Source organism: Tursiops truncatus, chromosome 3, assembly GCF_011762595.2.
Source record: "Tursiops truncatus isolate mTurTru1 chromosome 3, mTurTru1.mat.Y, whole genome shotgun sequence".
Classification (NCBI taxonomy): domain Eukaryota; kingdom Metazoa; phylum Chordata; class Mammalia; order Artiodactyla; family Delphinidae; genus Tursiops; species Tursiops truncatus.
In genome coordinates, this window is record NC_047036.1 from 8,631,387 (window position 1) to 8,651,179 (window position 19,793).

At 39.1% G+C, this 19,793-nt stretch overlaps 1 protein-coding gene across 4 annotated transcripts in view; it reads left to right on the forward strand.

The window, feature by feature from the left end:
• The window catches only part of MARCHF6 (membrane associated ring-CH-type finger 6), a 76,343-nt gene that overhangs the window by 42,372 nt on the left and 14,178 nt on the right, over positions 1–19,793 (forward strand). For 3 of the 4 annotated variants that reach the window (XR_012330626.1, XM_073802011.1, XM_019951078.3), the window contains 13 exons: positions 546–604; positions 945–968; positions 1,893–1,973; positions 2,423–2,491; positions 2,570–2,644; positions 3,961–4,095; positions 6,069–6,188; positions 6,947–7,047; positions 9,485–9,622; positions 11,172–11,376; positions 13,547–13,616; positions 16,951–17,132; positions 18,630–18,764. Coding sequence is in view for 3 of the 4 variants with exons in the window: in XM_073802011.1 (XP_073658112.1) it covers positions 546–604; positions 945–968; positions 1,893–1,973; positions 2,423–2,491; positions 2,570–2,644; positions 3,961–4,095; positions 6,069–6,188; positions 6,947–7,047; positions 9,485–9,622; positions 11,172–11,376; positions 13,547–13,616; positions 16,951–17,132; positions 18,630–18,764 (1,394 nt within the window). In the remaining variant the exon portion in view is untranslated. The remainder of the gene's footprint in view (positions 1–545; positions 605–944; positions 969–1,892; positions 1,974–2,422; positions 2,492–2,569; positions 2,645–3,960; positions 4,096–6,068; positions 6,189–6,946; positions 7,048–9,484; positions 9,623–11,171; positions 11,377–13,546; positions 13,617–16,950; positions 17,133–18,629; positions 18,765–19,793) is intronic. The other variant, XM_073802012.1, reaches the window with a different exon arrangement.

Here is a 19,793-nt window from a genome sequence, read left to right on the forward strand (position 1 = left end):
TTCACTGTATGTATTCAGTGTGTTTTCATCAGTTTTGGGATTTTTTTGTGGTTTTTTTTTTGGATGCTCATATCTTCTTCTCTTCCCACAGGCCTGTGAGACTGTTTTCACAATAGTTCTTGTGTCCTTTCACCATGAGTTTATTAGGAGCTTGGTAACTTTTTTGTTCTCCGGTTGTAGAGAATGTCACAGACAGTACTTTTTTTTTTTTTTTTTTTTTTTTAGTGGTACGCGGGCCTCTCACTGCTGCGGCCTCTCCCGTTGCGGAGCACAGGCTCCGGACGTGCAGGCTCAGCGGCCATGGCTCACGGGCCCAGCCGCTCCACGGCATGTGGGATCCTCCCGGACCGGGGCACGAACCCGCGTCCCCTGCATTGGCAGGTGGACTCCCAACCACTGCACCACCAGGGAAGCCCGACAGTACATTTTTGGTTCTGAGATCTTGCATTTCTCCAAGAAGCCGTTGTTCCTTTTAGTGGGGTTGGTAGTAAGAGTGTTCGTTGTTTTGATTTTGAAGTTTTCATTGAGCTTTCCCCCCCTTTTAGCATTTTGCCCGTACCACATTGGCCACTTCTCCCTTGTTGGTTTGGGATTTGAAGAACACGTGAGTATGATACTTTTGCAAACTTAATTTTATTAATTACCCCAAATTTGATATATGTTGACTAAGTAATAATATTGTAAAGAGTTACTTCATTTCTCAGTCTGCCTTATACAAAGGAATAGTTATCCAGCATCATCTCGTTCACCTCTTCTAAGCCAGAAGTGGCCTAAGACATAGTAGGACATGTTGCCAGCTGTGGAAGATGTTCTCTGAGCCCCATGATGCACTGTCTTCCTTCCCGTTGGGCAGGCCAGAGACATACTGTGGGAAAGTTTTCTTACAGGCTGATTTTTGACCTGCTCTGTTAGCCTATGTGCTCCTTTCTCTCCCTTTTCCCTAGTTGCCCCATAGTGAATTCAGAAAGGTAATGATATATTAATTTTTTAAAATGTTGATCTGTGTTGGAATGATGGACTGTGGTGTTTTCTAAAGAAATTTGCTTTAATTTTGACATTTTATTGCGGGTTTTCAGAATTAGATAAATATTTGGATGGACAACTACTACTATTTTGGGGGGTCCCCAGAAATATTTAGTCTTTTAAGAAAAGCTGACATAGCTGGAATATTCTGGTCAATTTGTATATGTGAATCCTGAGAGATCACATTCTGAAGTTTCTGAAATGGCAAAGAGACATGTTCTGATATTTAATAGAGATCTCCAAATTCTCACTAGTTAAATGCAAGAACTTGGAAAGTTCAGATAAATGCTTTGATAAATTTTGACTTTATAAACTATCATCACTTGCTACCTGAAATTCAGGAACCAAAAGGTGATGGTATCTTGGGCAGTATATGTCACTATCCAAACTCTTAACTCTTTGTAAGTTGATAATGAAACAGATTTGGCGAGCAAGGGAAACTGAAACATTGTGGTTAGGAGATAGGGTGGCTAAGATGTACCTTGGCCAGAGGACGGCTTGGACTCTGTGCTGCTCTTTTCAGTGCTCAGCCTTTAGCAGGTCCACTTCAGAATGGACTGAAGTGCAGATGGTTACAACTTTTTTCTTATTTTTGTAAAATTTAATTCACTCTACTATTATTATTTTGTCTGTTTGAGTAAAGTGTTATTTTTTCATTTTACCTCATCTTTTCGTAATAAATAGCAGTCCATGGGAGAATCTGGTTTGCAGAGGTGTCATCCAGAGGGGATTTTATAGTTGTTTTTTAGTTACAAATTCCTGAGATAGTTCACATTTAGTCTACTTGGATTGTTTAATAAACATTGTTAAACTGGGGTGTAGGCCATGTGGTGAAATTACATTTTGTTTATTTATTTTCTTATTTCTAGGTCCAAGCATCCCATTTTGAAGGCCTAATCACGACCATAGTTGGGTATATACTTCTAGCAATAACACTGATAATTTGTCATGTATCCTTTAATGAACCAGCTTAGTGTTCAGTAATGTTATTGTGCTTACCCAAGGGTTGTTCTTATTAATGACAAAACTATTTCTCTCTACTTGTCTTTTTAGTAGAAGTTGTAGGTATTTGTAGTGAGGATGAGAGCAGAAAAAATATGGAATAAATTCTCTCTGTCAAATAATATTAACTTAACCTAAATAGTTACCTGTTTCACTGTATCCTTTTTTTAATTAAAAAAAATTTTTTATTGAAGTATAGTTGATTTACAATGTGTTCATTTCTGCTGTACAGCAGTGATTCAGTTATACATATGTATACATTCTTTTTTTAAATATTCTTTTCCCTTATGGTTTATCATAGGATATTGAATATGTTTCTCTGTGCTATATACAGTAGGACCTTGTTTTTCTGTATCTTTCTTTAAATGTTCAGGTTTTCCTTGACTACATGCTGTAGGGCTTGGCAACTCTTGTTAAATTTCATAGGTCTCGTCGCTTGCTGGGAGTCTGCTATATTGTTGTGAAGGTAATTCCTGTTATAACTTAAGACTGGAAATGATTTCTCCCATTTGAGTGATGTTGATGACCTTTGTTTTTACTTAAGGTCTCTTTGCTAGTGGTGGTAGAAATTGGAGTGTTCCCTCTCATTTGTGGCTGGTGGCTGGATATTTGTTCCCTGGTGAGTTTATTATTCATTGTCATACAATCTGATAATTTAAAGGCTTTTTAAAAAGTGGTCTTTAGGGTGTGTTCCTTTAATGTAAAGTCAATATTTGATAATAGTTTGTTTTTTCGGAGAATGTATCATTGTAGAGTCTTAATGTTGCTAATTTTTCCTGAGTACCTGATTTTTGTGAGGCTCTGTGCACATTTCTGATGTTAGAGTATTTTGACTGGAACCTTCCTGATAACCAGTGGAGAGTTCTTTTCCTCGTTTAACTCTTTTGAGTTTTATGAAGATGCCAAGACGTTGTGTATAAAAAGAGTAATTCTAGGGAGGTCCTGGTGGTCTATTGGTTAGGACTGGGTGCTTTCACTGCTGTGGCCTGAGTTCAGTCCTTGGTTGGGGAACTCCCACAGGCAGCACCATGCAGTGCAAAAAAAAAAAACCTAAAAAGAGTAATCTGAAAAGAAGACTGCCTTTGTAATAATTAATTCAACCTAACCATTTGTTTTAACTAAAGTGTTTAGTCTTAATTAAAATCTTTAATGACTGTCAGTGATCATCAGTTTTTTCTTTTCTTTTTTAATTAATTAATTTACTTTTGGCTGCATTGGGTCTTCGTTGCTGCACGTGGGCTTTCTCTAGTTGCAGAGAGCAGTGCTACTCTTGGTTGTGGTGCGTGGGCTTCTCATTGCGGTGGCTTCTCTTGTTGCAGAGCACAAGAGGGTGGGCTTCAGTAGTTGTGGCACGTGGGCTCAGTAGTTGCAGAGCGCAGTCTCCATCCATAGTTGTGGCGCACGGGTTTAGTTACTCTGTGGCATGTGGGATCTTCCCGGACCAGGGATCGAACCCATGTCCCCTGCATTGGCAGGCGGTTTCTTAACCACTGTGCCACCAAGGAAGTCCACTTCTTTACTTTTCAAAAAAATTTAAATGTAGAAAAGCTGCCTTTGATTCTGAAATAACATTTTCTCCCATACCTTACTATTAAAACTTGTCATGAATTCATACCTGTAACCAAGAAAGGAAAGTATTATGTTAACCAAAAATGGTTCTTTCACAATAGCAATATTGGTAAAGTTCTTATTCACCAACTGGTTTATCAGTATTGCCTCTGTAAAATTTCTGAAGTGTCATATACGTCTTTGAAATGGTATCCAACCTATATCATTTGTATTTCTGTGATACGATGAAATGGCTTTAAGAGAACTGTAATTCTAGAAACATCAGAACCTACATGCATAGTGGTTCATTCACTTCGTAGAATATGAAGATATTAATTCATCAGATGTAAGCAGTACAAATCTCTCTCGTGTACTGTTTTGATTTAGGAAATGTTTGATGCTACTCTAAAAGATCGAGAACTGAGCTTTCAGTCGGCTCCAGGTACTACCATGTTTCTGCATTGGCTGGTGGGAATGGTATATGTGTTCTACTTTGCCTCCTTCATTCTGTTACTGAGAGAGGTAAGTTCTACAGGGAAGTTCCAACACTGTACATTTACGAAAAGGACTTTTGCCTTAACCATAAGTCATGCCTTAAAGGCTATGATGGTTTCCTAGCTAAATCATTTTCTCTGTTATTTTATTCTAAGAGGGAACAGCTAATAGCCTAGTTTGGCTCAATTGCTTTAAACTGTTTTTTAGTAATTTGTCTCAAAAATTGACAAGTTTTATTATTTCTGTCTAATTAGTTTTGAGTTTGAAAGATGAATAGACTGAGGGATAAAAATTAAATTAAAACACTTGTTTTACTTGGTATTTTAACCATCCTCAAATACATATTCTTGGAACTTTATGTGATGTGAGCCTGTCTTGGACTTCATCCAGGGACATTTAATGCTGGAAATACCCAAAGGGTATGGTTTTGCAGGATCAAATATGTAAAGTGGTCTTGAAGCAGACACCTAAAGTATAGAATTATAGTGAGGGTCCTTTATGATTCTGGTTCACTCACCAGATGGGTACTTTTACTAATCCTGTTTTCAGAATGCAGTCCTTACTGATTTGGGGGCAGTGAAAATAGGGTCAGCATTTGACTAGTATACATCTCATGCTTAGTCATCTGCTACAAAATGAAGTATAAAACTTGAGTAATTCTGATAAGTGTACTTTCCTCTGTGCATTCTTTCCCCAAATAGTACTGCATGCTCACTCTGTGCCAGACACTGTGATGTATGCTGGGGTAATAGTGAGAAACAGAGACACAGTCTCCACTCTCCTTGATTTTTGCATCCTGGGAAGGGATACAGCCATGGAACAAGTTAGCTTACTCCATTGAGAGTGTTGATGGAGATATGCAGGGCCCAAAGGAGCAGGCTGACGACTAATCCAGTGTGAATGGAACACAGAAGCACAAACGCTTAATGCAGTTCTTGGTTACTTTGCTCTTTGAGAGATTTGAGGAGCTGGGGATGAGCCTGGGGGCCAAAATATTCTCCTGAATCATATAGTATAAGTTCAGTAAATTCTGTTTGCAAACAAAGCTTGTATCCTTGTTTTGAAATTAGTGATTGAGACTACATTAATAATGTGTTTTTTAATTGTAATTATACCTGACCTTTAAATTGCGTTGTTCAGTGATTATTTTATACTGAATTTTTTCATTTTATCAATGTGGTGGTTTTTTGTTGATACAGAATTCTAGTATTTTAGAGTTAGATTGAACCTTAAAGCTCACATATCATAACCCCTTTGTTTGGAAGGTGGAGAAATAGAATTTGGGCAGATGAGATGCTTTTTATACAGGGTAGCTCAGTGAGTGTGAGCCACCCAGAACTAATCCCCAGACCCATTCATTGCCCATCGCCCATAGCCTTTAGGGGTGATGCTTCCTACTGAGCAAGGGGGAAAGATGTAGATGGTAAAATGAAGATACTGAGAAACTGAAAGTTTTTTAATTAATGTAACTCTTTTCAGGAAGTGTGAGACTGAAATCACATCTTCCGTTTAGGACACTTATAAATTGTAACCTAATCCTTTCCAGATTATACAATATAGTGATAATTTTTATAAAAATACTTATTTTTCGAGACTTCCCTGGCGGTCCAGTGGTTAAGACTCTGTGCCGCCACTGCAGGAGGCATAGGTTCTATCCCTGATGAGGGAACTAAGATCCCTCTTGCCACGTGGCGAGGCCAAAAAACCAAACAAACAAAACTTATTTTTCATCTTGGAGATCTAGATTTCTTGACAAATTGTACTTAAATTTTTTCCACTGAATGGTTAAAAGCATCAAAGGACATCAAACACAGGATAGTTTTAATAAAGATTCTGATTTAGGAACTTCTTTTCCCAGGAAAACTATATGAATTTTCTAGGGCCCATTTTATAAGATGCCAAAATAATTTTAAGAGCTTATTTCTCTATTAATGTTTTAGCTCATATGCAGAGCCTGAAGACATTGGTAAGTATTTATAGCATTTAAAATATATTTGCAGGTACTTCGACCTGGTGTCTTATGGTTTCTAAGGAATTTGAATGATCCAGATTTTAATCCAGTACAAGAAATGATTCACTTGCCTATTTATAGGCATCTCCGAAGATTTATTTTGTCAGTGGTAAGCATACTTTTTTTTGTTTTTGAAGTAAAATGGGCTACCCTTTAGATTTTTTTTTTTTTTTTTGGTCAGGAGGACTGGTAGAGTAGATTGAATTAAGTTTATCTAAGCCTGTGGAAGTTGGTTATCAAATAGCTGTTTTATTGGTTACTTTGATAAAAATAAAATGTAAGTAAAGAAAAATGCCTTTTGGTTCTTTAGTAGTATAATTGATTGCCAAATTATGGGTCTCTGAATTACATTTAATTTGCATTGAAGCAGTGGAGACTTGTTAATAGCTTCTAAATTAAACTCTTAACAGAAGCAACTCAAAGTTTCTTCCCTGCCTGGAAAAAGAAATTACCTAGTTAAATCTAAGTTTTTCCAAGATAAAATTCTAAAAGCAATGATGTGTGTTCTTTGGAAACTTTTGTAGCCATTAGTATGGGTCATGTCTTATTGTTACAGGTGGTTTATTAAGATGCAGGCAATTTTGATCCTTCATTATGAGTTTCTAGCTCTCTTTTCACATACCATGCAGTGATTATCCTTTGTGGCTCCTGTTTGAGCCTTCGTGTCCTAGAGAGAGAGAGGAGCAGCTGTCCCAGGTATGCAGTCTCCACATAGAGTGAGCCAAGTATAGTGTGCTGAATGAGAACACTCAGTGGCCTGGGCGCGTATAGACTTGGATGGTGTGTTGGATGTGTACGTTCAGAAGTCTGCCTGTCTCTCAGATTTACAGTGATTACAGCGGTCCCCTGCCCTTTTTCTTGCTGCAGATTGTCTTTGGCTCCATTGTACTCCTGATGCTTTGGCTACCTATACGGATAATTAAGAGTCTGCTGCCTAATTTTCTTCCGTACAATGTCATGCTCTATAGGTAAGTTGTTGAAATTCGGAAGCTTTACTAATTTAACTCTGGTAGGGATTTGATATTCAGAGTACCTTTATTTAAAACATTCATTTCTTACAGATATTAGAAATCATCTGATAACTAAATTTTGCCATGTTCTAAATCACATAATTGTTAGTTTAGCAGTTACATGTTCCAAAGAAGGACTGACTTTTCTGCAAATGAAGTGTGCCTTTGATTAGCATTGAAATGTTTAACATTCCTAATGAGAGATACCTAGTAGCATCATCTTTGTATGAAAAGCACATCATAAGTAATGTAGCCATAGATATACATTTAATTGTAGATTAAAATAGGCTGTATGGCTTATAAATGGAAAATCTTTTTTTGATTTAAAGACTTAAGTAACCTGGAAACCTAGTCTCCACCATTCCTCCTATAATCCCTTTTTCAGTGATTTGCCTCATCCCTTCCATCACCTAAATATGCCAGGCAAATTGGATTTCTTCCTCAAATTTACTTGTAATTAGTCTTTAAATCTTGTCAGTTCTAATTCTTTTTACAGTCTCTTGTCTAATTCAATGTGATTTACCACTTAATACCTTAGTTTAGGCCTTCCTGTTTTTTTCCCATTTATAATCCATCCTTAACACACCTGCCTCTTCCTCCATAATGTACACGATAATATCTGGGTCATTTAGAATGACATCCAAGGCTCGGCATCTCACACTGCCTTTCGAGCATCTTGTCCAGCATTGTCTGACTTGAATTCTCCTCTCCAGCCATGCTCAGCCTCCATTGAGTCTCCCCATAAATGCCTAGCTGCTCCTGGTCTTTCCCTCTCTGTTTGGAATGACCTTCTTCCCCATGTTTGCCTGGCATGCTTCTGCTGTCTTTTCGTCAAAATCCAAATCGAGGTTTTATTCTGAGTTTTTCCCTACCTAGAGAAAGTCGGTTCTCCCTCCTTATGTATTTGGGTCGTCACAGTGAGAACCAGGAAGCACGGTTTCTGGCTTTATATATTGTTGGCGTAGACCCATTTTTTGGTAGTTCTTTATACCTAGAATTTTAGCTAAGTTTTTGTAACAGTGTTTAGTCTGTTCTTCCACTCAGCAAAATTGAGGGCCCATTATATAACAGGTTCTTTTCTATGTACAAGGGATGTAACAGTGAACAAAACAGAATCAAGAAAAATCTGTGCCCTTGTGGAGCTTATATTTCACTTGGGGAGACAGCCAATAAAATAGATAAAATACATAATATGTCAAAGGGTCGTAAGTGCTATGGGAAAATACGAAGCAAGGAAGTGACTAGTGAGGACCTGAGGAGGTGACAGGTGAGGAAGGCCCTGAAGGAGGAGGGGATGAGGGAGGGAGCCATGTGAACCCCTGAAGGCAGAGTGTCCTTGCAGGGGAGGTGGGCACATGCAGTGGCCTGAGGTCTGTTTGAGGAGCAGCAGGGAGACCAGTTTGGCTACAGTAAAAGGAGGAGAAAAGTAGTTGGCTGTGAGGTCAGAGAGGTCATGGAAAGCCAGGTCCTAGAGAGCCTTGTAAGCCATTGTAAGTAAGCATTTTGGCTTTAACTTGAGTGATTTGGGGGGTTCTTGGAAAGGTTGAGCTGAAGAGTGGTCTGACAGAAGTTTCACAGGAATCACTCTGGAGGCTGTGACAAGAGCCAGGGTTGGGACGGCCAGGGCCGGAGCAGGAGGGCAGCTAGGGGTAATGCCGTGATCCCCGTGGGAGGCGACGGTGGCTGAGAGGGAGGAAGTGGCAGTGGAGTCATGAGAAGTGGTTAGATTCAGGGTATCAGGGTACAGTCAGTAGGATTCTCTGGCTTGTTTGAATGTCAGGTGAAGAAAGACAGTCAGGGATCTAAGTATCTGTCCTGAGCACCTGGAAGGATGGAGTTGCCATTTACTAGGATGAGGAAGATTGCGGAAGAGCAGGATTTAAGGGGAAGAGTGGGAATTTGATATTGAACATGATCAACTTAAGATGTCTCGTGTGTACTGTGAAACGTTGAGTTGGCACTTTGGATGTATAAGTTAGGAATTAGGGAAGATGTCTGAGCAGTATATAGAAATTTACAGAAAGGTGCTATTCGAAGCCCCAGGAGGTCGCATTCAGCGTGTCTCGGAAAGGTGTTCATGGAGAAAGTGTTCTGAGGAGCAGTGAGCGACCAGTTGTGTAACACGCTACTAAGCCGGCACATGAGGTGAGGACCAAGACCTGACCGCCACTTTAACAACACGAAGGCCATTGCAACCCTTGTCGGGAGCAGTTTTTGGTTGAGGGATGTTCCTTGTTCTTCAAGGAAGAATGGATATGAGGTGATAAAGACAGTGAGTTCATTTGACTCTTCAAGAAGTTTTGCTGTCATTCCATTAAATGTCTAATATGATGTCTAACAGTTATAAGGGAAAATCGAATTCACATTGTAAAATATGGCTTTTCGTAACTCTCAGTGATGCTCCAGTGAGTGAACTGTCCCTTGAGCTGCTTCTGCTTCAAGTTGTCTTACCAGCGTTACTTGAACAGGGACACACGCGGCAGTGGCTGAAGGGACTGGTGCGAGCGTGGACTGTTACTGCTGGATACTTGCTGTAAGTACAGGCAGGTGACTCGTACGTGTGTCATTTGTGTCAGTTTAATAACCTTTCTGAAAAAGTATGCCCCACTCAGGAAAAGTTAGTTTTAATAAGAGACAATTTAGTGTTATCTGCAGGTGTATTGTTTAAAGCTTATTAAAGTTTTAAATTTTTCTTATTTTTCTAATCATTGTGTATCCTTTTATGGAGAAATGTGTACATGTTTTTACCCTCTCACAGAGGGTTGCTGCTGGCCCAGGTTCTTTCATTTCATTACACAGGGTAAAAATAAAATACTTTTCAGTGCATTAAAAACAAACCAAGTTACCCTTATTTTAGAAGTCCTAACCTGATAAGTGAGCTAGCTCTTCTCAGATTTGGTTTCTCAGTCATTTAGTCAGCAGGATGCATTTAAGTTTTTTCAAGCTTCATATATTATATACTTATTTAGAAGTTTAATCTCGGTAGTTTAAACATTTTTTCAGAAAATATGTGGCATCCTGTAGATACCTTAATGTGAAATATAGGCATACTTTCTTTTATTGTGCTTCACAGATACTGTATTTTTTACAAATTGAAGGTTTGTGGCAACCTTGCATTGTCAGATAATTGTTAGCATTTTTTAGCAATAAAGTATTTTTTTTTTTTTTTTTTTTTTTTTGTGGTATGTGGGCCTCTCACTGTTGTGGCCCCTCCCGCTGCAGAGCACAGGCTCCGGACGCACAGGCTCAGCGGCCATGGCTCACGGGGCCCAGCCGCTCCGCGGCACATTGGAGCCTCCCAGACCGGGGCACGAACCCGTGTCCCCTGCATTGGCAGGCGGACTCTCAACCACTGCGCCACCAGGGAAGACCCAGCAATAAAGTATTTTTAAATTAAGGCATATACATTGTTTTTAAAGACATAATGCTACTGCACACTTAATAGATGACAGTATAGTATAAACATAACTTTTGTATGCACTCGAAACCACAAAACTTGATTGCAATGCAATACTGGCTTTATTGCAGTGGTCTGCAACTAGACCCACAGTATCTCCAAGGGATGCCTATATGCATTTGGTTGTATTTGAACATTTATCCTTCTCTAACAGCTCAGTGCCCTACCGTGAGCCCTCTCCTTCCCCCCATCTCATTTGTGCCTTAACTGATTTGTGGCTTGATGTTTTAGTCGAGCTGCGTGTCACAGCAGACACAGTAGTCATCTACAGAGAAGAAAAGAAGTTGATAGTTTTTTCCCTAAAATTCTTCACATAGAGTATCTTGGGCATTGCACATTTTTTTTTTTTCAGTTACTGATTCTTCTCAGATACTGGCTGAAGAAAACATAAAATAGATTGAATGGGTATTTTGTAGGCTAATTAACTTTATGTTTGGGAAGGTCTAATTTAAAGCACGCAGCAACATTTAGAGCTGATTGAGATAATAGCAGTGCTGTGCATAGATTCTACTCATACATTTTCTCCCCTAAGTAATAATTATCAAGAAAGTAAGTCTCGCGTCTCACGTCTTCTGTTTTATTCTGATCTGAAGTGAGCATTTTCACTGATGCAATTTTTACACAGGGATCTTCATTCCTATTTGTTGGGAGACCAGGAAGAAAATGAGAACAGTGCAAACCAACAAGCTAACAATAACCAGCACGCTCGAAATAACAACGCCCTCCCCGTGGTGGGGGAGGGCCTGCATGCAGCCCACCAAGCCATCCTCCAGCAGGGCGGACCTGTTGGCTTCCAGCCTTACCGCCGGCCCCCGCATTTCCCACTCAGGGTAGGTGCTGCCCCGACTTAGCAGGGATCGAGCTTTCCAGCTTCTGTTGAGGAGTTTTTCTGCTGTTATCGGCGCTGTTAGTATATGGTCCTCTGTGTAGACGCATCTTGCAGTCTTCCTGACAAGAACCCACATTTTAGGCCTCTCATTCTGCAACACATAATATATGTAAATGTCGGATAAGCTGATGGAATTTTAGATGTAAGCCGTGGAGTTGGGAGTCCATGTGCTGTTGGTCCCTGCTGTTGGAAGGGAACAAGATAGAAGACCCTAGATCAAATAAGAAGTTGCCATTCCTGATTCATTTCACCTGTGTGTCAGGAACTGGAGGGGGTATTTTAGTGTTTTCCTCTCTTTAATCCTTGTAGTATTAATCCCAATGCTGCAAGGTATGAGTAGTAATCTCTTGTTTACATCTGATAAAACTGAAGACCAGATTAGTTAAGGAAGTACTTGGCTCAGCAAGACTTACCCCCAAACTCCACCAAAACTGTTCCTGTCAAGGGTCACTAGTGACCTTCATGGGGTTAGATTCAATGGCCAGGTGTTAGTCCTCACGTCACCTGCTATATTAGTAGCGTGTCATATGATTGCTCACTTCTTGCTCCGCAAAACACTTTTTTGAAATTTGTTCAGGAAGCTTCGTGGAGGAGGAGTTGATACCTTTAAGTCTTTAAAGTTTGGGGTCAGGCAGATTAAAAAATGGGAAGTGGGAAGGGCATTCCAGCCCTGTGTCAGGACAAGAGGCAGGTTAGCCATGGTAGGTATGGAACCTGCGGGGAGGTGAATGTGTGGAGTGGGGGGTGGGAGGTGCAGGCGAGTTGCAAGAGCTGGGGAGGGGCTCTCAGAGATGGGGGTGGAGCTGTGAGACTTGAGGCTTTCGGATTGACAAAAGGTATTTTCTAAGCAGAAGGTACTTCTGGCCTAGATTAGAGAGAGAATCACTAAGGGATTTCTCTGGCTGCGAAAGCTGACCAAGGCTCCAGCCCCCTCTCGGAGTGTTATCATCGTCAGTGCTTTCCAGTCTTCCTGCTGGAGCTCTGCCATTTGGGCTTAGTCAGTCAGGTCAAGGCAAGCAGCACCCTGTCTTTCTGTCCGGGGTAGCCACTTCCCTCTTGTCTCAGTGTATTTCCTTTTTATCTGCACTTCTCAGTATAGGAGCCACCAGCTATAGCTACAACGGCCGTTTACTTTTAAACTTAATTAAAAATAAATACAGTTTGTAAATATGTGGTGTGATGGATGTGTTAATTACCTTGATGGTGGGAATCCCTTCACGGTGTATACATATATCAAGTCACATTGAACACTTTAAATATATTACAGTTTTATTTGTCATTTATACCTCAATGAAACTGAAAAAAGAAAAGAAGGTACATTTCTTGTAGACAACACACACACTCAAAGTAAGTAGAATTTAAAATTCCGTTACTCATTCATGGTGACCCCATGTCAAGTGCTTAGTGGCCACTTGTGCCAGTGGTTCCTGTGTCGGGCAGTGCAGGAGTAGACATGTCCATTATCACAGAAAGTTCTAATTGGATAGCACTGTTAGGGAATAAGCTTTCCTTTCATGAGAAGTTGTTTTTGAGAATTTGATAAAAATAAGCAAATATTGTTAGTTTTAATTAATAGTGGGGGAAAATTTAAGCTGATTATGTTTTTTTGTTTGTTTGTTTTGGTTTTTTTGGCGGTACGCGGGCCTCTCACTGTTGTGGCCTCTCCCGTTGCGGAGCACAGGCTCCGGACGCGCAGGCTCAGCGGCCATGGCTCACAGGCCCAGCCGCTCTGCGGCATGTGGGATCTTCCCAGACCGGGGCACGAACCCGTGTCCCCTGCATCGGCAGGCGGACTCTCAACCACTGTGCCACCAGGGAAGCCCTAAGCTGATTATGTTTTATTTTTGTGCTCTCTGATTCAAAATATATTGGTACTTGCTGATGTATCTGATTATATGAAAGTGGGCACAGTTTCCTTTCGGCCAAAATTATAGTTAATATTACCTAAAATGAAAATTTCCTTTTTATGTGAGATGGAAGGAATCCTGGAAATACAAATATAGGCAGATCGTTTTTTACTGGGAGAATTGTGTTGATTCTTTGAGGAGTGTCATAAAATGCATTGAGCACAGATGAATTCTGTTTATGCACTGCTGTGTTTTGCCTTGCAGATATTTTTGTTGATTGTCTTCATGTGTATAACCTTACTGATCGCCAGCCTCATCTGCCTTACTCTACCAGGTATGAGGTTATCCTAGCTCTCTGCTAATGACATCATGAAAAGATGCTTTGTTTTAAAAGGGTATGTCTTGCTGACATGTGATCTTTCATCACATATAAACTTGAAGTAGTTATCCCCATTTTTATTGAATATGGGATACTGTTCTCTATAGGGCTCTGCGTTTCATTGGACTCATTTGTATCGGAGCAGAGGGGGACAGAGTCAATATACAATTTATGATTAATTTTTGGAAGTAAAGTACTTGTGGTCACTCATTTTATATAGACATTTTCTTATTGCAGTGTGGGTTCTCAAAAAGTTGTCTGGGATTTGCCTCAAAGCGTTCTGGGGGTGGGGAAGTAGGCAAAACTATAGAAGATGTTAAGATTGGCTGTGAATTGATAATTTTTGAAACTGGGTGATTGAGTACAAAGGATTTTATTATAGGATTTTCTCTGCCTGGGTATATGTTGAAATTTTTCATAAACTTTTTTTTATAAAAAATTTTTCAGCATCTTAAAATAAAAATGTATGCATAAAAAAAAAGTCATCTGTGTGGCTTAAGTCATTTTTTTCAAGCTAGTGTTTTGATGTTAATTATGTTTGCCTTCATTATGTAATTATCTTTCCAATCCACTGCATGCTATTGCTAGAGACCTTTATGAAGCCAGGCTATTTCCCTTTATCACCTGGTAATCATAAATACTAATCGCTAAATTTCAGCTAAACAGGGTTTCTTCATCTAACAAGTAAGAAGCTGTCGATGAATATAGTAGTTTGTCATCTTCTGCAGAGGTCAGGGGTAGATGGGGGTGGAGTCCAAAGCCAGTGACAAAGTGTCAGAAACAACTTGCTGCCCCCTCCCCCCGCCGCCTCCTAGTTAGTGTTATAGCAAGCCAGAAGATTCTGAATCATACTGATATGTGTTAGCCACTTAAATAATCAAGTGAAGATAATTTTCAGGTCTTATCAAGCCTGTACATGTTATTGAGTTAGTGTCTTGATTATAGCACTAACTCAGTATAACTTTATAAATCAAATTTGTATTAAATACTTGAGTTTTCCCATGAGGGCTAAGGCTGGGGAAGAGCAGCTAGTTAATTTCAAGTGAGGTTTCTTAAAAAAAAAAGAATAGTTTCTAATTTGTAAGAGTTGTGATTCACCTTAAACTGGTAAAAATAAAGTTGTGTTGTTTTTCACTGTTTCTGCACAATGATTTTTGACCGTGAGAACTTTGCTCTTAAGTTCACTACTCAGACCTCAGCTGTTAAAAAGACAAAGTCTAGTTAACTATTGGGTGCAGTGTAGTAAACATTGTTGAGAAAACTCAGTTTTTGAACTTTGGACAGCTTTACATTTGTGATTTTTATGTTCCATTTTCATGTTTTTATCAGAAATATTAAAAAATTAACAAAAGAAGGAAACCTAGTTTTAGTGCTTGAATTTGGCAATACAGGTACATTAATTTCGTTAAAGATTGTTAAGTAAATATTTCCCTGTTAATCCAGTCCCACCATCTAGTGGAAGGAATGCAGTTATGTTTAATCATAGAAATGCTTTTGTCATAGTACACATTTAAGGTGGTGAGGATGCTGTTTTCCCCATAGGTTACTTTATTGTAGCTGCATTTTAGCTAATGTTAAGTTACTGCAAACTAGAAACTAACCCTGACCTCTCAAAAACACTTTAGAAGTATGTGAAGTATGGAATGAAAAGCAGCCTTTAAATTTTTTTTTTTCTATTTTATTTTTGGCTGCGTTGCATCTTCATTGTTACGCACAGGCTTTTCTCTAGTTGTGGCGAGTGGGGGGGCTACTCTTCGTTGCGGTGCGCAGGCTTCTCATTGTGGTGGCCTCTCTTGTTGCAGAGCACGGGTTCCAGTAGTTGTGCCACATGGGCTCTAGAGCACAGGCTCAGTAGTTGTGGTGCATAGGCTTAGTTGCTCCGCGGCATGTGGGATCTTCCCGGACCAGGGCTCGAACCTGTGTCCCCTGCATTGGCAGGCGGATTCCCAACCACTGTGCCACCAGGGAAGCCTTAAATTTTTAAAAACCAACCGAAAAAGAACAACAAAGAATCTTGGAGTAGAAATATGTATATATAGAATGCTAGACATTTTTACTGAATTATCAGTGGTATTTTTATATCTTTAACATGCACGTGTGTTTATTTCATGTAGATAAATACTTAACATGTATTTGTCTTCAAAAAATGAGTTATCTTCATATCCAAGCTGTCTGTGAGATTGCAAAGAAGTGTGTAACGTTATCAGCACTGCGGCTTGTAAACCTGACTGTTGGGGTGGTTTAGCTTGACTGGAGGCAGTGTGCGTCCGCGGTCAAGAGCATGAGCTCTGTCCTGTAGACAGGAGTTCACATTCAGCCTCCGCCCTTGTGTGAGCTTGCTTGGGCAAGGTTCTGTTGCTGAGCCTCGGTTTCTTAGTCTTCAGAGTGGAGGTCATTGCTGCTTGCAGGGTTGTTGGGAGGATTAATGAGAAGATGTATGGAACATGTTCAGCACAGCCACTAGCTCCTTTTAGACATTGAAAGGTAACAGGTAAGTACTGTATTAAGGAGAAAAAGACACTGGAAATGGAGTCTTCCTTTTTTCTCCAGCCTTATTAAGATAAGTAACCATGTAAAGAAAGTTACTATATAAATGATCTTGACTGGTAGTTAGATTTTTGTGGGTACATTGTGGAGTTTATTTGTAATAACTCTTTGTGTGAGGCAGTTCCTTAGACAACTTTCACATGTTTCCTAAGTTTCATTATATTTAGATCTTAATTTTTTTCCTAAGAAAAACTAGTGTGGTATTTTGTTAATGTGCCCACTTCTGATTAAAATAAGCTTAGTTTTCTATCTTAATGAATGACCCAATTGAAAGAAAGTTACTCTAAATTATTTGTAATGTTCCTAAATGTTAAAAGTATTGACAACACAAATAATAGAAAGTAAATTTTCCATTTTTGGCCTGTTATGTGCATAATGATTTCATTTGATAATACAGACAATAAAAATAACACCCCCCTCAAGTGGTTTCAGTCCCCAAAGAACAAGTAATTGGCCTGGCAAGTCAGAATGCATGTCACAGGAGAGCTCATCCCCAGTGACTTACTGTGGTCTGGTTGTATCTTAGTCAAATAATTACATTCTTTTGAATTTGGGGGGTTTTGTTTTTATTTTGTTGGTTTGCTTTTAACAAAGACACTGATATATCAAAATGTGATGTCTCTTTAATAATGACTTAAAATGACTAAAATTTTTGAAAATACTAGTAGTACAACATTGACATCAAGATTAGAGTTCTCTTTACATGACTACATGTGTAATATATCAGCTTTTCTATTTTCAGTATTTGCTGGCCGTTGGTTAATGTCATTTTGGACGGGGACTGCCAAAATCCATGAGCTCTACACAGCTGCTTGTGGTCTCTATGTTTGTTGGCTAACCATCAGGGCGGTGACAGTGCTGGTGGCATGGATGCCACAGGGACGCAGAGTGATCTTCCAGAAGGTTAAGGAGTGGTCCCTTATGGTAGGTTTTCCTAATACAGACTGATCTTGTCTGACAGGAGTAGTGAATATTTTTCCAGTAATTTCTTTTAATCTTTTCACTTTTGTTTCTTCACTGTGTTGATAGAGTCAAGAGAGTTGATTTTTTTGAATTAGAAAGAGTGTTCCTTTAAGACAGTAGTTTTCTGGTTCATTCTGAGAAATATAGTCAGATGTATTTGAGGGTTAAAAGAAAATCATGCTATTAAATGATCCGGTAAGGCCCTTGAGTAATAAGATATTCTGTAGAAATTAAAATCAATTTGTTTAAGTAGAAATTTCCTTTAATGATATTTTTTCTAAAATCTGATTGAAAAAAGATTTTTTAATACATCAAATGTTGACTTCAGGATTAAGTCAGTGTTTTTCACATAAATGGGAAATTGTGTGGTAATTTACTGATTGATCATAATGTTGGCTATGACTGGTAAATATGTTTAGGTCACTGCTTTATGCCTTTTCATTTGTATAATTAACTCTGGTTTTGTATCTGAATTTATATCTTGATTTCACTGAAAGTTTAATAGCTGTTTAATATTAATGTTGAAAGAAAAACATAGGAGATTCATTGTATATTAAGAATGGAGGGAGTTGATTGTTGTGTAATCCATAAGATGAGACACTTACCTATATTTAAAATACAGAAACTAGCTAGTACCACTTTTCATTTGATATTCTTCCATATCATGTTGCCATGTGAAGAAGTAGGTACTGCCTCAATGCACACCATTTTTAATCTCTTGCTGTTGAAATGAATGTACTTACTGAGGCTCCCTTAAGAAAAAGGGACATCAAGGCCACTTTAAAAACTGATTTCTTTGTCAGGATTTCATAGTGGCTCTTGCATGTTATCTCTTCTCTTTGTGTCTCCTTTATTTTCATTTTGCCACTTTGTCCAAATTCTAGAGCTGTGTTAATAGAATAGCCCTGTGGCTAATGGCTACCATATTGCACAACACAGATACAGGACATTTCTGTCATCATAGTAAGTTCTGTTGGACTGTACTGTTTTCAGGGGAGCTAATTTGATCAACTTGGTAATTACCTTAACTGGGGTTATGCAGAGCCCTTCAACTATACCAGTCCATCTCAGGGGTCACAGGTCAGCCTGTGGGTGGACCACCACTGGATCAGGGGCCTGGGACAACCAGTAGCTTTTCATGGACAAACAAAAGCCTACTCCTGAGACTGAGATTGAGAAAAGCAGCAAAGCCACCTGATTAATATATGTAATAAAATGAATTTCCTATAATTTTGTAGCAGTAATGCATAGTAATTTCATGTTTTTGTTATAGCTTGAGTTTTTATAGTTACACATTCAGATTTCATTTAAACGTGTAACATAAAATGTAAGTTGTTTAAGGTATATATTCGTTCTGTTAGGCATCAGGTCAAAGAATAGTAAATTTCCACATGAGATAAAGAGCTTGGCTTAAAAGTCATAGAGTCTCTAATGACAAGGCTTTTCATTCCCTGATAGATAATGAAGACCGTGATAGTTGCAGTGCTGCTGGCTGGAGTCGTCCCGCTTCTTCTGGGGCTTCTGTTTGAGCTGGTTATTGTTGCCCCCCTGAGGGTTCCTTTGGATCAGACTCCTCTTTTTTACCCATGGCAGGTAAGTGTGTATCTTTTGCTCATGATATTTCTTTATGTATTTGGAATCAGAAAAATTCTTAATTGTTTAAAGTGATTTTAAGCAGTTTGTTTAGGAAGATTCCTTAATTTTTTCTATTGTAGGAACTCTTATAAAATCGATTAGATAATGCATTTTAGCTTTTGAAATATGCAGGTCATGCAACACCTTTAAAATACCTTACTTTATAGGTTTAAAATGTCACTGTAGGCTTCACCAGTGTTTAAAGATACAAACTAATGTGTTGAACTTTTCACTTTTAGTTAGGGTGAGATACCTTGCTCCTTTTGGCTTTAAGACTCGAAGTAATAACTTACCCTTTTGAAAAATTGCAGCATTTTTTCCCACAAAGTCACAGGCCTTATTAAAAAGAGCATTCTGAGGGAACCTATACAGGTCACAGCAAAGGCCTTAAAATGCTCACAGAAAAAGAAATTTAACTTTTCTGTCATACTTAGAGCCTGAAGTTAATGTCATAGACCTCAAGTTTTTAAGAGATGTTAGGAGAAAGAGCTAGGTATTGACTTCAGTCATTCAAAGGCTTTTCAGCCTTGTTTTAAAAATCTCCTTTTAGTAGATTATGATGAATTTTTCAGAAATGAAAATTGTCCTCTACTTTCCAGATGAAGAACCCCCATAAACTTCATCTAACAGCAAATATTTACTTGAATTCTTTAATGTACATCCAAACCCTGTACTGTATAACTGAGATGGAAATGAGACTAATGCAGGAACTTCTTGGGGACCTTAAAGGCTGGTGGGAAAGATGGTTACTGTGCTGTGATTGGGGCAAGCACAAGAAGCACTGCATCGTGTGGGAGAGGCATCTACCCAGCTTGGGGGCTTCAGGTGCGGTCTTCTGCAGGAGATAATGTCTAGGACAGCACGATAGAGTGCGGAGGAGTGGGTGAGAAAGGAAGAAGTGTATTCCAGGAGGGAGCGAGTGGGCAGACTTTGAAGTGAGACAGAGCATACGACATAGGGGACCTCCTCTAATCCGGTGTGCTCATA